This window comes from Bos indicus, chromosome X, assembly GCF_029378745.1.
Source record: "Bos indicus isolate NIAB-ARS_2022 breed Sahiwal x Tharparkar chromosome X, NIAB-ARS_B.indTharparkar_mat_pri_1.0, whole genome shotgun sequence".
NCBI classification, from domain to species: Eukaryota; Metazoa; Chordata; class Mammalia; order Artiodactyla; family Bovidae; genus Bos; species Bos indicus.
Genome location: NC_091789.1, coordinates 56,521,584 through 56,537,454, shown reverse-complemented (window position 1 = coordinate 56,537,454; position 15,871 = coordinate 56,521,584). Strand labels below are relative to the sequence as shown.

General features: G+C 39.7%; 2 protein-coding genes across 2 annotated transcripts; one reads left to right on the top strand and one right to left on the bottom strand.

Moving 5' to 3' along the window:
- The first annotated feature begins 746 nt into the window (after window positions 1–746).
- LOC139176015 (histone H2B 1/2-like) lies at window positions 747–1,247 on the top strand. Its single transcript, XM_019955664.2, has one exon. The coding sequence runs from the start codon at window positions 747–749 to the stop codon at window positions 1,245–1,247; it is 501 nt and encodes a 166-aa protein (XP_019811223.2).
- Window positions 1,248–4,411: 3,164 nt separating this feature from the next.
- On the bottom strand, window positions 4,412–7,703 carry LOC139181413 (zinc finger protein OZF). Its single transcript, XM_070784798.1, has one exon. It carries the CDS (start codon window positions 6,676–6,678, stop codon window positions 5,800–5,802), a length of 879 nt encoding a protein of 292 aa, XP_070640899.1. The 5' UTR covers window positions 6,679–7,703; the 3' UTR covers window positions 4,412–5,799.
- Window positions 7,704–15,871: the final 8,168 nt, after the last annotated feature.

Sequence of the window (15,871 nt, the reverse complement as noted above, 5' to 3'; positions counted from 1 at the left end):
ATCAGCAGGTAAAATACATATTGACATTAAATATGACAATTTTGACTCTTACTCCTTAGTATGATAATAGTTCTACCAGGGCAGTTTTTTAAATATTTCTTTTCTATCTTTTGGTCAACATGAGTGATAAGTCAGACTTGTCTGAAGTAGAGAAGTCTGACAGGCCCAAACTGAAGAAAACTAATACCAAAAAAAAAAAAGCCTTCTTCCCTCAAAGGTAAGTAAGTCATGGGGAGTTTCTATTTGAGACAAACAATGGTGAAAATTAATAGGTTTGGTGAATACATGCTTCTAGTAATTTTTCCCACAAAGTAAACAATAGGGTACCAATTATTTACTGTAACAATTATTTAATGTTCAATTAACTCTTTGTGACCACATGGACACCAGGCTCCGCCGTCCATGGGATTTTCTAGGCAAGAGTACTGGAGTGGGTTGCCCTTTCCTTCGCCATGGAATCTTCCCGACCCAGGGATCGAACCCAGGTCTCCCGCATTGTAGACAGACACTTTACCGTCAGAGCCACCAGGGGAGTTTGGCTGACTGGGGGTTAAACGTCGGGGAGGGGCGCATCAGGAGTTGGGAAGTGGGACGTCCAGTATCACGTGACATGGGCTGCCATAGTAACACGCCTCCCTGCCTTGCATCCAATCAGATATGGACAGTGTCTGTGACGTCAGGGAAAGCAGGGCCTATACATTCAGCCAACGGCCTTCAACCCCCTCGCTGTTCTTCTGCGCTGAGCTATGGAGAATGGCGGCTCTGTCGTGTCCCAACCATCCCCTGACGGCTATGAGGAAGACGTGATCACCAAAGAAACTGGCACCTCCGAAACTGAGCCCTCTGAAACGGAGATGGCGAAAGCGGAGACCTCCAAACCAGAGCCGTGTGATGCGGAACCAAAAAAGGCAAAGCAGAAGACAGCTAATGGCCGCCGTCGCCGTCGCCGGCACCGCCATAACGACAATTTCTCACGTTTTGCTACCTATTTCCCTAGGGTGCTGAGGCAAATACATAAAGGCATGAGTCTTTCCCGCGACTCCGTGAACATCCTGGATTCGTTTGTGAAAGATATGTTTGAGCGGATAGCCGAAGAGGCCGGGCGCCTGGCCCGCAACAACAAGCGCCGCACCATCACGCACGAAGACATCGAGGCAGCTGTGCGTCTTCTGTTGCCTGGGGACCTCTGCAAGTATGCCATAAACGTGGCCACCAAGTCGCTCATCGGATACCACACCTGCAGATGAACTGCCTCAGGACTGTCTGACCATCGCAAACCAGACTTAAGGGTTCTCCCCTTAGGCCCTACATTTAATCTTTAAAACATTTCTACCCCAAAGAAAACATTAAAAACCTCGTTAACTTTGCTTCAATATGTGTCGGTTGTGTCATTTGTTCCATGGAAAATCGTGTACTTTTCGCAACTCGTCACTTTCGTAAGTGGTTATTTCTGTTCATGGTTTCTCAGTAATTTTAGGGATCTTTATGGTCAAAATTCTTTCCCTACAAGTTTCGTTGGCCTTTTCCATTTGCATTCTCCCGTCTATATTTAGGTATCACCCAGAGATTTTTATATGGGGTATGCTATGCTATGCTATGCTATGCCAAGTCACTTCAGTCGTGTCCGACTCTGTGCGACCCCATAGACGGCAGCCCACCAGGCTCCCCCGTCCCTGGGATTCTCCAGGCAAGAACGCTGGAGTGGGTTGCCATTTTCTTCTCCAATACACGAAAGTGAGAAGTGAAAGTGAAGTCGCTCAGTCGTGTCCGACTCTTAGCGGTATGAGGTATAGCAACCGATAAAAAACAGTGTGGTCTTCCCGGGTGGCTCAGCAGTAAAGAATCCGCCTGCAATGCAAGAGTCGCAGGAGGGGCAGGTTCCATCCCTGGGTCATAAAGATCCCCGGGAGGAGGGCATGGCAACCCTCTCCAGTATTCTTTCCTGGCGAATCCCCATGGAGAGAGGAGCCTGGTGGGCTACAGTCCATAGGGTCTGCAAAGAGTCGAGCCCCACTGAAGCAAGGTAGCACGCAGGCACACAAAGAGCAGTGTGTGTGTGTATGTGTGCTCAGTCACTCAGTCACCTCCGACTCTTTCTGACCCCATGGACAGGAGCCCACCAGGCTCCTATCTCCTCGAAAATTTCCAAGCAAGAATACTGAACTGGGTTGTCATTTGCTACTCCAGGGGATCTTTCTGACCGAGGGATAGAAGCTGTGTCTCTTTCGTCTCCTGCATTGGCAGTCAGATTCTTTACCACTGCACCAGCAGTAGCAGATGTAAAAATCACATTTACCCATTCTATTCCTTCAATCCCAATTCACTTCCATGTGTAAAATAGGACTCAAACACAGTGTTAAATAAGAAAATTCTAAATTTCTGGAATCAAACACCATATCTTCTGAAATTACCTTATCCAGATTTCTCTGACCCTATTTTTTGTTTGCAACCTAGAACATTTTGCTTTAAAAAAAAAAAAAAAAAAAACCCTGACTGAATTGCAAACTTGCAGGGATGATGGGATAGTCCAGTGACAGTGAACGTAGCCACAGTCTCCACAGTAGCAGCCAATGAGGGACTGGTAGCCCATGAGATAAAGCAATTGGCCAAACGTATGGTAGAGTGAGGAGGGCTGAACAAATAACAACCTTCCTGTGACACTCAGCCTAGAGATGGAGCGGGAGCGTGGGGTGATAGTTTCCCTGATGTTTTTCCATTCAAGCACCTGCTGTTAACCATGGCGATTTAAGTACAGGCATCCATTTCTTGGGGCTTCCCAGGTGGTGCTAGTGGTAAAGAACCTGCCTTCTTATGTGGGAAACGTAAGAGCCATGGATTCAACCCCTGGATTGGGAAGATGCCCCGGAGAAAGGCATGGCAACCCACTCCAGTATTCTTACTGGAAAGTCCCATGGACAGAGGAGCCTAGCGGGTTACAATCCATAGGGTCTCAAAGAGTCAGACACGACTGAAGCGGCTTAGCATGCGCACATCCATTTCTTGGGTCTTCCCAGGTGGTGCCGGTAGTAAAGAACCTGCCTGCAATGCGGGAGACACAGGAGACCCAGGTTCTGTCCCTAGATGGAGAAGGTTCCCTGGAGGAGGGCATGGAAACCCACTCCAGTATTCTTTCCTGGATAATTCCCAGGGACAGAGGAGCCTGGTGGGCCACAGTTCATAGGGTCACAAAGAGTGGGACACAACTGAAGAGACTTAGCGCACATGCATGCATCCATTTCTTGTTGTGGGACATGTCTCTAGCTCCTTGCATCAAAATAAGGAGGAGGACGATGTTCAGCAATAAGAGAAATAAGATGACTCCTTCTTCTACCTCACGTATTTGACTGCTATTGCTTATGATAGTATTTACTGAATGTAATGTCCATGTGTTTTCTTCTTGGTGCATTGACATTTTTATTTCTATAAGTTTATTGCTGAATTTCAAAGTAGTTGGTGATTTCCCTATTCCTTTTATTTTTGTTTATTTTGAGATACTTTTTATTTTTTAATTAATTAATTTTTATTGAAGGATTATTGCTTTACAGAATTTTGCTGTTTTGGTCAAACCTCAACATGAAACAGCCTAGGGTATACATATATCCCCTCCCTTTTGGAACTCCCTGCCATCTCCCTCCGCATCCCACCCCTCTAGATTGATACAGAGCCCCTGTTTGAGTTTCCTGAGCCATACAGCAAATTCCCATTGGCTATCTATTTTACATATGGTAATGTAAATTTCCATGTTACTCTTTCCATGCATCTCACCCTCTCCTCCCCTTCCCCCTATCCATAATTCTATTCTCCTATTTCTTTTTTAAAAGATTGATTTCAAGCTTACTACATCCTTGGAGAGAGAGAAAGCACTCTGTGATTTCAGTCCTTTTTAATTTACAATGGTTTTCATTAGAACTTAATATTTCATTATATTTTAAATTATTCATTTTGAACTTTAAGCAACAAGGATATGCTGTACAGCACAGAGTAATATACCAATTATCTATTAATAAGTGTAAACAGAGTATAATATATAAAACAACTTCCAATTTGCCTTGATTCATGGACCTAACATTCCAGGTTCCTATGCAATATTGCTCTTTACAGCATCGGACTTTCCTTCCAGCTCAGAAGGAAAAAGTGCCCCCACAAATGCATCCATAGTCTGCTGTGATCCACATAGTCAAAGACTTCGGCATAGTCAATAAATAAAGCAGAAGTAGATTTTTTTCTGGACCTCTCTTACTTTTTTTTTTTTTTTTTTGGTCATTCCAAAGTCAGTTTATCTGAAAATGACAAATTATATGAAGTCTATGTTAATCTTTAACTAAATGTTCTTAAAACTTCCTAAGCTCAAATGATATGTCACAAAATAGTGTCAAAAACATGAAGATATAAATAAATTAAAACATTTGGATTATACTGTCAGTTTTAATTTTAATAAAATAGATAATTTCCTACTACATAGAGAGCAAGTCCATCCACTCATTGATAAAATTTTAGAAATATTTCCTATAAAAAGTTTAGTAGTTGATTGGGAATGAATCCGTTAGAACATGATGTCTATAGGTACAGTGTTCCCATCCTCACCCCCATTCTTACTAATTTTGAGAAAATTTAAAAATACAGAAAAGTACAAAAAATAAGACAAGATATCCATATACCACAATCCAGAATTAACCAGTATCTCAATATATTTTCTGCAGTCTTTTTTTTAAGAGAAATTGATGTTTATATATAAAACTGAAGTCTCCCTCTAACAGCCCCCTCCCCCACACGCATTCCCTTCCCTTCTCCACTCTTCACAGGCAACCACTATCAAGAGTTTGATCTGTATACTTCCAACCCATTTCAAAAACACTTAAAAAACATACATACATATATGTATCCATTACCAATATATAGCACTGAAATTCTGTGAGGAAGTTTTAATTCAAATTTACAAAAATGTCATCGTATTATGTCATTCTGCAACTTTCTTTCCCCCTCAACATGACTTTTGAGATCTTTCTAATACATATAGATCTCATTTATTACACTTTACAGATATACAGTATTCCATCGTTAAGTATTTTCCATTTTGTTCCTGATGGGAATTTGTTCCCAATTAATGAGTACTACAAATCATGCCACAGTAAATAGTCTGGTACATACTTTCCTGAGCATACAAACTCAGAGTAGAATTGCTAGATATTTTTCAATTTGCCATAAGGAATGTTTCCCATTCCCAAGGTCATAACCATTTTACTATATAGCTTTCTCATACTTCTGCTTTTAACTCAATCCCTTTATCTTTGTGTATAGTTCATGTTCTATCCCCCCACCCCCCCCCCAACCTTGGAGAACAAATTACCTCCAAAGCACTTTTTAAAATAGTCCCATTAGCTTCTCAGCTCCTGATGCCTTTTCTATATTATAAATTCTAATAAATGCATAGGTTTTTGCAGAATCTCTTCTGTTCTGCTAAATCAATACCATAGAAGTCTCTTTCTAATGCTTATAGCTTTGTTTTTATTACACTGGTGAAGATCTCCAGATTCATGCAGATGGCAATCATAAAAATGTTTTCCACTCCCAATTTTAGTGGAAATGCATCTTAAGTTTTCAGTATTACCTTTGCAGTATGGTTTTTATTGGATACAGGACTTCAATCATACAAATGTCTTTCTCTTCAAGATGAATTCTCTGGTGTCCTTTAAGTTTTTAGCTTTTGCTTCCCTCATTTGTGATGCCTTCCTTCATTATTTCTGATGTGTTGTAAGGTGTAAATTCTTGATGAACACCTTTCATGATATCCACAGGGTTTTAATGGGTATGAATTTTCTGGTGTCTAATGTGGTGTGACTTCTGGCTGAAAGCTTTCCCACATTCACTACACTGATAAGGCTTCTTACCTGTGTGTATTCTCAAATGTAGAGCAAGGGTTGAGAACTGTGAGAAAGCTTTCCCACACTCATTACAACCATAGGGTTTCTCACCTGTGTGGCTTCTCACATGTACAGTAAGAGATGAACTTTGAGAGAAGGCTTTTCCACATACATTGCATTCATACGGCTTATCACCTGAATGAATTCTCACATGTACAATAAGTGATGTTCGCTGAGAGAAGGCTTTTCCACATTCATTACATTCATAAGGTTTCTCTCCAGTGTGAATATTTTGATGTTTTATGAGGTACTTCTTCTGACCAAAAGCTGTTCCACATTCATTACACTTGAAGGGTTTCTCTCCGATATGAATTTTCTCATGCTCAGTAAGGTTTGACTTGCCACTGAAGGTTTTCCCACACTCCTTACATATAAAGGGCTTCTCTCCTGTGTGAGTTCTCTGGTGTCTGATGAGGTTTGACTTCTGAATGAAAGCTTTCCCACAGTCCTTACACTCAAAAGGTTTTTCTCCAGTGTGAATTTTCTGATGGGTAAGAAGATTTTCCTTCTGGCTGAAGGATTTTCCACATTCGTTACATTCAAAAAGCTTCTCTCCAGTATGGGTGTTCTGATGTTTAATGACATACTGCTTTTGGCTGAATGCTTTTCCACATTCATTACATTCAAAAGGTTTCTCTCTATTATGAAAATGCTCATGCTCAGTAAGAGTTGATTTGTGGCTGAAGATTTTCCCACATACCTTACAGGCAAAGGGGTTTTCCCCACTACAAATTCTCTGCTGACTGAGGTGTGACATCTGAATGGAAGCTTTCCCACATTCACAAGGTTTCTTTCTTGTATGAATTTTTTGATAAATGAAAATTTACTTTTAGCTGAAGGTATTTCCACATTTCTTACATGTGCTGGGCTTCTCTGTGTATGGCCTTTCGAATACAGAGTAAGAGATAAGGTTCAAGAGAAAACTTTATCATAATCAGTACATTCAGAGCTCTCTAACTCTAAATTTTCTAAAATATTCAGTGAAGATTTATAACCTTCACTGACTTCTCTCCAGTATGAATTTTCTTCTGCTCAATGAGATGTTATCTAGGTAAAGGCTTTTCAATATTCTTTAGAAGCACAGGATTTCTCTCCAGCCTGACTTCAACATTGAATGAGGTGCAACATACAAATGAAAGTTTTCCCACATTCAGTAAATTCATAGGTTTTCTCTCCAGTATGAATGCTCTGGTATCATGTGGGATTCAAATTTTTAATGAAGGCATTTCCACACTGATTTTATACCCTTTTACAAAAAGGGTTATTATTACTACAAGGAGTAAGCTGTGGCAGATTTCCACACTATCTAAATTGATGATTCTTTCCTACACAACTAACTCTAAATTGTGTTTCAAACTCTAGGTTGAAAAAGTTGTTCCCTTAAAAGATAGTCTGATATCAGAGGAAGCACTTTTCCAATTTTCTTAGTCACTGCTTTTTTTCTGTCTGTACTTTATTGAAGCTGGATGCAACTTGTCTCCCAAGTCTTGTTGTCAGTCTATCCGTTCATCATCTTCTCAAGCTTCTTCTGAACAAACTTCCTTTCCACTTCTTTCTCCACCATCCAGAGTTCGTCTTCGTGCTTCAACAGAGGATCACATCCAGCCTGATCAGTTCACAACCTGCTACTGGGGAAATGACACAGCACTAGAATGTTAATGCTGGAGCCAAAGTTCTCTCCTAGAACTCGGCTGAGCCCTGGGGCCTCCCGGCCTTCTGAAGGATGAGGACGGTGCACAAGGAAATGACCCTCCTATTTTCGCGCCACGTGGACCCAGGGGCCGGACTCTCTCTTACTTTTTTGATGATCCAACAGATGTTGGCAATATGATCTCTTGTTCCTCTGCCTTTTCTAAATCTACCTTGGTAACGCATTCCTGACTCATAGGAAGAAAAACTGATGTTTTGAAGCAGCAACTATTAGCAACATAGACATTAAGGCGTTTTCTGAAGTCACTCTTTTCAAATGGTTCACATTTGTTTCTCAGAGAAGGCACCTGGATCTGCACAGAGTTTCCACTTCTGAATTTTTTTTCCCAGTGGATATTCCAATTTCTAATTGCTGAAACAGTAAGGTATGCACTGGATTTCATGGTTGATTTTAATGTAGCTTGCATAATAAGCTCCTTTTCCTCTTCAAAATCCTTAATTTTCAACATTACAAAATAATAATAAGAAATGAACTCCTTGAGGGGGCTTATTGCCTAAATTCTTTTTCTATTGATCTCAAAGAGAGGTCTGGAGGTGATACTGGCCCCATTCATGTTTGCAATAGTCCATTAACTCTCTCTGGAATCAAATCTTGCCCCCATTTTACTCTTCAGGAGGTGGTGCTCTGTCTGAGGTATAATAATTTGTTTTTGATCTCTGTGAAGAATGCTGCTGCTGCTGCTAAGTCGCTTCCGTCATGTCCAACTCTGTGTGACCCCATACACGGCAGCCCACCAGGCTCCCGCGTCCCTGGGATTCTCCAGGCAAGAACACTGGCTGCGAAGAATGAGCACTGAAATTTTTGAATTTTGTAGTTTATATCACTTTTATCTCATTGTTTGCATAACAGAGATATCCTCCACACATGTCATCATCCTAGTCAAAAGGGTTACTTACAGCTTATTTTAAATATTCAAATGAAATATTTCACAATAGGATGTAATAATGAGCTTCAAAGAAAATCATAATAAATTGTAAAGGATTGAAATTCCACAGATTGTTCTCTCTCAACGGATGGCATAAGCTAGAAACTTGTTTATCAAGGAAACTAATAGAAAATCAGCAACACCATTAAAATTCATCACTCCATATATAGGAAATTTACACAAATGAAATTAAAATAAAAATCTTCCTGGACCACAAAGAAAAGGGAATGGACAAGAAAAGCCGTGAACTTCGCCATGAAGCTGGCCATTCAAACATTTTGAGGTAAAAGGAGATACTGTAGGTTTTATTGCTGATAATTCTCCTCTACATTGCTGTAAGGGCCTGAAGACATGACCCGCTCTGCATTCATGTCCTTAAATCTCCATAGCTAAATATAAATAAAGAACCAAAAAGAACTGGCCAAGTACCACAGTTCCTTCCCCCTAATCTCCAGCCTGATTTTCATAGAAAGGCTATTATCTCTTGAGCTCTGGTCACTCAACCACACTTTGAGTCAACAGCTGTGACTCACAGGCTGCCAGTCCCCGACTGGCTGTACCAGTGGAGATAGATGTTTGAAATGCCTTCCATGGACACTCCCTAATGGACACAAAATTGCAGGTCATGAAAGTTATTGTTTTAAAGATCAAAAGATTCTCTGTTAGAAGATAAGTAACTAGATACATCTGTATGAATTTTTTTCTTTTTAATTTATTATTTTATTGAAGGATAATTGCTTTCCAGAATTTTGTTGCTGTCTGTCAAACCCCAACATGAATCAGCCATGGGTTTACATATATCCTCTCCCTTTTGAACCCCGGTCCCACCTCCTTCCCCATCCCACCCCTCTAGGTTGATTGTTTGAGTTTCCTGAGCCATACAGTAAATTCCCATTGCCTATGATAGTGGAAACAGTGGCTGACTTTATTTTTCTGCACTCCAAAATCACTGCAGATGGTGACTGCGGCCGTGAAATTAAAAGACACTTGCTCCTTGGGAGGAAATTTATGACCAACCTAGACAGCATATTAAAAAGCAGAGACATTACTTTGCCAACAAACGTCCGTCTAGTCAAGGCTATGGTTTTTCCAGTGGTCATGAATGGATGTGAGAGTTGGACTGTGAAGAAAGCTGAGCACCGAAGAATTGATGCTTTTGAACTGTGGTGTTGGAGAAGACTCTTGAGAGTCCCTTGGACTCCAAGGAGATCCAACCAGTCCATTCTAAAGGACATCAGTCCTGGGTGTTCTTTGGAAGGAATGATGCTAAAGCTGAAACTCCAGTACTTTGGCCACCACATGCAAAGAGTTGACTCATTGGAAAAGACTCTGATGCTGGGAGGGATTGGGGGCAGGAGGAGAAGGGGATGACAGAGGATGAGATGGCTGGATGGCATCACCGACTCGATGGATGTGAGTTTGAATGAACTTCAGGAGTTGGTGATGGACGGGGAGGCCTGGCGTGCAGTGATTTATGGGGTTGCAAAGAGTCAGACACGACTGAGCAACTGAACTGAACTGATTCTGACCGGTAGGAGGTGATATCTCACTTTGGTTTGCATTTCTCCGATAGTGATGTTGAGTGTCTTTTCATGTGTTTGTTAGCCATCTGTATGTCTTCTTTGGAAAAATGTCTGTTTAGGTCTTTCCCCCACTTTTTGATTGCGTTATTTGTTTTCTGGCAATTAGTTGTATGATCTGCTTGTATATTTTGGAAATTAATCCTTTGTCAGTTGTTTCATTTGCTATTATTTTCTCCCATTCCATGGGTTGTCTTTTCACCTTGCTTAGAGTTTCCTTTGATTTGCAAAAGCTTTTAAGTTTGACCAGGTCCCATTTGTTTACTTATTCTTATTTCCATTACTCTAGGAGGTGGGTCATAGAGGATCTTGCTTTGCTTTATGTCATTGAGTCTCCTACCTATGTTTTCCTCTAAGATTTTTATAGTTTCCGGTCTTATATTTAGGTCTTTAAATCCATTTTGAGTTGATCTTTGCGTATGTGTGTATGTGTCTATTTCCCTTTTGATTTCTTCAGTAACCTGTTGGTTATTTAGAAACACATTTTTAAATCTCCATGTGTTGGTGTTTCTTACAGTTTTTTTCTTGTAATTGATGTCTAGTCCTATAGCGTTGTGGTCAGAGAAGATGCTTGATAAGATTTCAATCTTCTTAAATTTACTGAAGTTTGATTTGTGATCCAAGATGTGGTCTACCCTGGAGAATGGTCCATGTGCACTTGAAAAGAATGCTGTATTCTTCTGCATTTGGATGGAATATCCTGAAGATATCAATGTGATCCATCTCCTCTAATGTATCATTTAAGACTTGTGTTTCCTTATTAATTTTCTCCTTTGATGATCTGTCCATTGGTGTGAGTGGGGTGTTAAAGTCTCCTACCACTACTGTGTTACTGTCAATTTCTCCTCTTATGTTTGTTAATGTTTGTCTTATGTATTGAGGTACTCCTATGTAGGGTGCATAGATATTTACAATTGTTATGTCTTCCTCTTGAATTGATCCCATGATCATTATGCAGTGCCCTTCCTTATCTCTTGTAATCTTCTTTAAGATCTATTTTGTCTGATGTGAGGATTGCTACTCCAGCTTTCTTTTGTTTCCCATTTGCATAGAATATATTTTTCCATCCTCTCACTTTCAGTCCATATGTGTCTTGAGGTCTGAAGTGGGTTTCTCGTAGACAGCATATATATGGGTCTTGTTTTTGTATCCATTCAACCAGTCTGTGTCTTTTGGTTGGAGCATTTAATCCATTTATATTTAAAGTAATTATTGATATATATGTTCCTATTGCCATTTTCTTAATTCTTTGGGGTTGATTTTGTAGATCTTTTTTCTTCTCTTGTATTTCTTGACTATATCAGTCCCTTTAACATTTGTTGTAAAGCTGGTTTGGTGGTACTGAATTCTCTTAACTCTTGCTTGTCTGAAAAGCTTTTTATTTTTCCATCAATTTTGAATGAGATCCTTGCTGGGTACAGTAATCTTGGCTGTAGATTTGTACCATTCAACACTTTAAATATATCCTGCCATTCCCTTCTGGCCTGCGGAGTTCTGCTAAAGGATCAGCTATTAAGCTTATGGAGCTGACACCTATCCTACTCAAACTCTTCCAGAAAATTGCAGAGGAAGGTAAACTTCTAAACTCATTCTATGAGGCCACAGTCACCTTAATACCAAAACCATACAAAGATGCCACAAAAAAAGAAAACTACAGGCCAATATCACTGATGAACATAGATGCAAAAATCCTTAACAAAATTCTGGCAAACAGAATCCAACAACATATTAAAAAGACCAAGTGGGCTTTACCCCAGGGATGCAAGGATTTTTTAATATCCACAAATCAATCAATGTGATTCAGCACATTAACAAATTGAAAGATAAAAACCACATGATTATCTCAATAGATGCAGAGAAAGCCTTTGACAAAATTCAACATCCATTTATGATAAAAACCCTCCAGAAAGCAGGCACAGAAGGAACATATCTCAACATAATAAAAGCCAGCTATGATAAACCCACAGCAAACATTATGGTGAAAAATAGAAAGCATTTCCCCTAAAGTCAGGAACAAGACAATGGTGCCCACTCTCACCACTACTGTTCAGCATAGTTTTGGAAGTTTTAGCCACAGCGATCAGAGAAGAGAAAGAAAGAAAAGGTATCCAGATTGGAAAAGAAGAAGTAAAACTCTCACTGTTTGCTACATAGAAAACCCTAAAGACACCACCAGAAAATTACTAGAGCTAATCAATGAATAGAGTAACGTTGCAGGATATAAAATCAACACACAGAAATCCCTTGCATTCCTATACACTAACAATGAGAAAACAGAAGGAGAAATTAAGGAAACAATTCCATTCACCATTGCAATGAAAAGAATAAAATACTTAGGAATAAATCTACCTAAGAAACAAAAGACCTATATATAGAAAACTATAAAACACTGATGAAAGAAATCAAAGATGAAACAAATAGATGAAGAAACATACCATGTTCATGGATCAGAAGAATCAATACAGTGAAATTGAGTATACTTCCCCAAGCAATCTATAGATTCACTGCTGCTACTGCTAAGTTGCTTCAGTCGGGTACGACTCTGTGCAACCCCATAGACGGCAGCCCACGAGGCACCCTGTCCCTGGGATTCTCCAGGCAAGAACACTGGAGTGGGGTGCCATTGCCTTCTCCAGTGCATGAAAGTGAAAAGTGAAAGTGAAGTGGCTCAGTTGTGTCTGACTCTTCACGACCCCATGGACTGCAGCCTTCCAGGCTCCTCCACTCATGGGATTTTCCAGGCAAGAGTACTGGAGTCGGGTGCCATTGCCTTCTCTGCAATCCCTCTCAAGTGACCAACAGTATTTTTCAGACTATTAGAACAAATAATTTCCCAATTTGTATGGAAATACAAAAAACCTCGAATAACCAAAGCAGTCTTGAGAAAGAAGAATGGAACTGGAGGAATCAACCTGCCTCACTTCAGGAAACACTACAAAGCTACAGTCATCAAGACAGTATGGTACTTGCACAAAGACAGAAATATAGATCAGTGGAACAAACTAGAAAGCCCAGAGATAAATCCACGCACCTACCTCTTTGAGAGGAAGCAAGAAAATACAATGGAAAAAAGACAATCTCTGTAACAAGTGATACTGGGAATACTAGTGAACCACTTGTGAAAGAATGAAACTACAACACTTCCTATCACCATACACAGAAATAAACTCAAAATGGATTAAAGATCTAAATGTAAGACCAGAAACTATAAAACTCCTAGAGGAAAACATAGGCAAAACACTCTCCGACATAAATCACAGCAGGATCCTCTATGACCCACCTCCCAGAGTAATGGAAATAAAAGGAGAAATAAACAAATGGGACCTAATTAAACTTAAAACCTTTTGCACAACGAAGGAAACTATAAGCAAGGTGAAAAGACAGCCTTCAGAATGGGAGGAAAAAATAGCAAATGAAGCAACTGACAAAGAATTAATCTCAAAAGTATGGAAGCAGCTCCTGCAGCTCAATTCCAGAAAAATAAATGATCCAATAAAAAACTGGGCCAAAGAACTAAACAGAAATATCTCCAAAGAAGACCTACAGATGGCTAACAAACACATGAAAAGATGCTCAACATCACTCATTGTCAGAGAAATGCAAATCAAAACCAAAATGAGGTACCATTTCACACCGGTCAGAATGGCTGCTATCAAAATACCTACAAAGAATAAATGCTAGAGAGGGTGTGGAGAAAAAGGAACCCTCTTACACGGTTGGTGGGAACGCAAACGAGTACAGCCACTATGGAGAACAGTGTGGAGATTCTTTAAAAAACTGGAAATAGGACTGCCATATGACTCAGCAATCCCACCGCTGGGCATACACACCGAGGAAACCAGAAAGAGACACGTGTACCCAAATGTTCATCGCAGCACTGTTTACAATACCCAGGACATGGAAACAACCTAGATGTCCATCGGCAGATGAATGGATAAGAAAGCTGTGGTACATATACCCAATGGAATATTAATCAACCATTAAAAAGAATGCATTTGAATCAGTTCTAATGAGGTGGATGAAACTGGAGCCTATTATACAGAGTGAAGTAAGTCAGGATGAAAAACACCAATACAGTATACTAACACATATGTATGGAATTTAGAAAGATGGTAATGATAACCCATATGCGAGACAGCAAAAGAGACACAGATGTATAGAACAGTCTTTTGGACTCTGTGGGAGAAGGCAAGGGTGGGATGATCTGAGAGACTAGCATTGAAACATGTATATTATCATATGTGAAACAGATCGCCAGTCCAGGTTCGATGCATGAGACAGGGTGCTCAGGGCTGGTGCACTGGGATGACCCAGAGCAGGGGATAGGGAGGGAGGTGGGAGGGGGGTTCAGGATGGGGAACACATGTACACCCATGGCTGATTCATGTCAGTGTATGGCAAAAACCACTACAATATTGTAAAGTAATTAGCCTCCAGTTAAAATAAATACATTTTAAAAAAGTAAAATAAATATATTAATTAAAAAAAATAAACCAGAATGAATTTATAAGGACTGAAATGAAATAGTAACTTCTCTCTTCAGATAGAGGGGAAAATCAGAAACTTTTATAAACTGAATAAAATTATTCACTATTGAAATAGTTGAGAAAATTACATGAGAGGAGTGACTTTATTTTTTCCCTTAAGTGCTCACCAATGTTCTCTTTATTTTTATTATTATTGTTATATGAGTATGTACACACCATTCCTGATTATCAAGCAGCCATTTTAGAATGCAGAGAAGTGTCTTATACAGTATTAATTTTGAAGCAATGTTATATAAAGTGCACAAGGGACTATGCAAAACAGAGGGAGCTCCAAAAAAATCCTGACACTTACTAGACACAGCAACAGAAGCATTCACCTTGCACATAGATACATAAGAAATCATAAATAATCGCTCCCTTAATGCACTAAGTTCTGACGTAACTTATAATGCATCCATCGATAAATGACATGTGATTATCAAAAATTCAATATTTGCCAAATTGCACAGGGATTTGGATACCCTCATTCATCAAAAATTTCTGTATAAGTAAGACTTTCCCTCAATATTCTACGTGTATATGTTTGAAGAATTAAAAAATTGTAACTATACCACCTAGTAAATATCATACCAGCATTTATCTGTGAAAAAAAATTGGTTTCAATACAATGGAAAATTCAACAGCTATGCCCACCTAAACTCAAAAGTCTTGTCTTCTCTGGGTTGAATTCCTTTCCCTAATACATCTGTGCTGATGTACTAAACCCTAGTAACTGACACGTAATACGTGTTTACAGAGACAGGATTTATCCTGGAGGAATCAAGTTCAACTGGGTTCATTATGATGCCCTCTAATCCAAAATGACCTGTATCCACATAAAAATGGGAAATATGGACACAGAAACCTTCATATAGGGAGGAAACTGTGAGCAGATATGGAAGGGTCACTGCCATCTCCACAAGCCAAGGAGAGAGGACTGGAACAGAGGCTTCCTTCACATCACTCTGAAGGAACCAAACCAGCTGACACCTTCAGTGGGATTTCTGGCCTCCAAAAGTGTGAGACATTAAGTACGTACTGTTCAGTATACTGATTTCTGGCATTTCATACATCAGTTTCAGATAACTAATATGATATTTTAAAATCACCATGATTAGAAACACACAACGAAGCAAGCAAAGAAGGAAAGGGCCAGAAGATAATCTCTCTTGATACCCTCTATGTTACCAAGAAAATAATCACACCTG

Coding starts and splice junctions, on each gene's coding strand:
- LOC139176015 (XM_019955664.2), top strand. CDS start 747: ATGGAGAATGGCGGCTCTGTCGTGTCCCAACCATCCCCTGACGGCTAT.
- LOC139181413 (XM_070784798.1), bottom strand. CDS start 6,678: ATGTCACACCTCAGTCAGCAGAGAATTTGTAGTGGGGAAAACCCCTTT.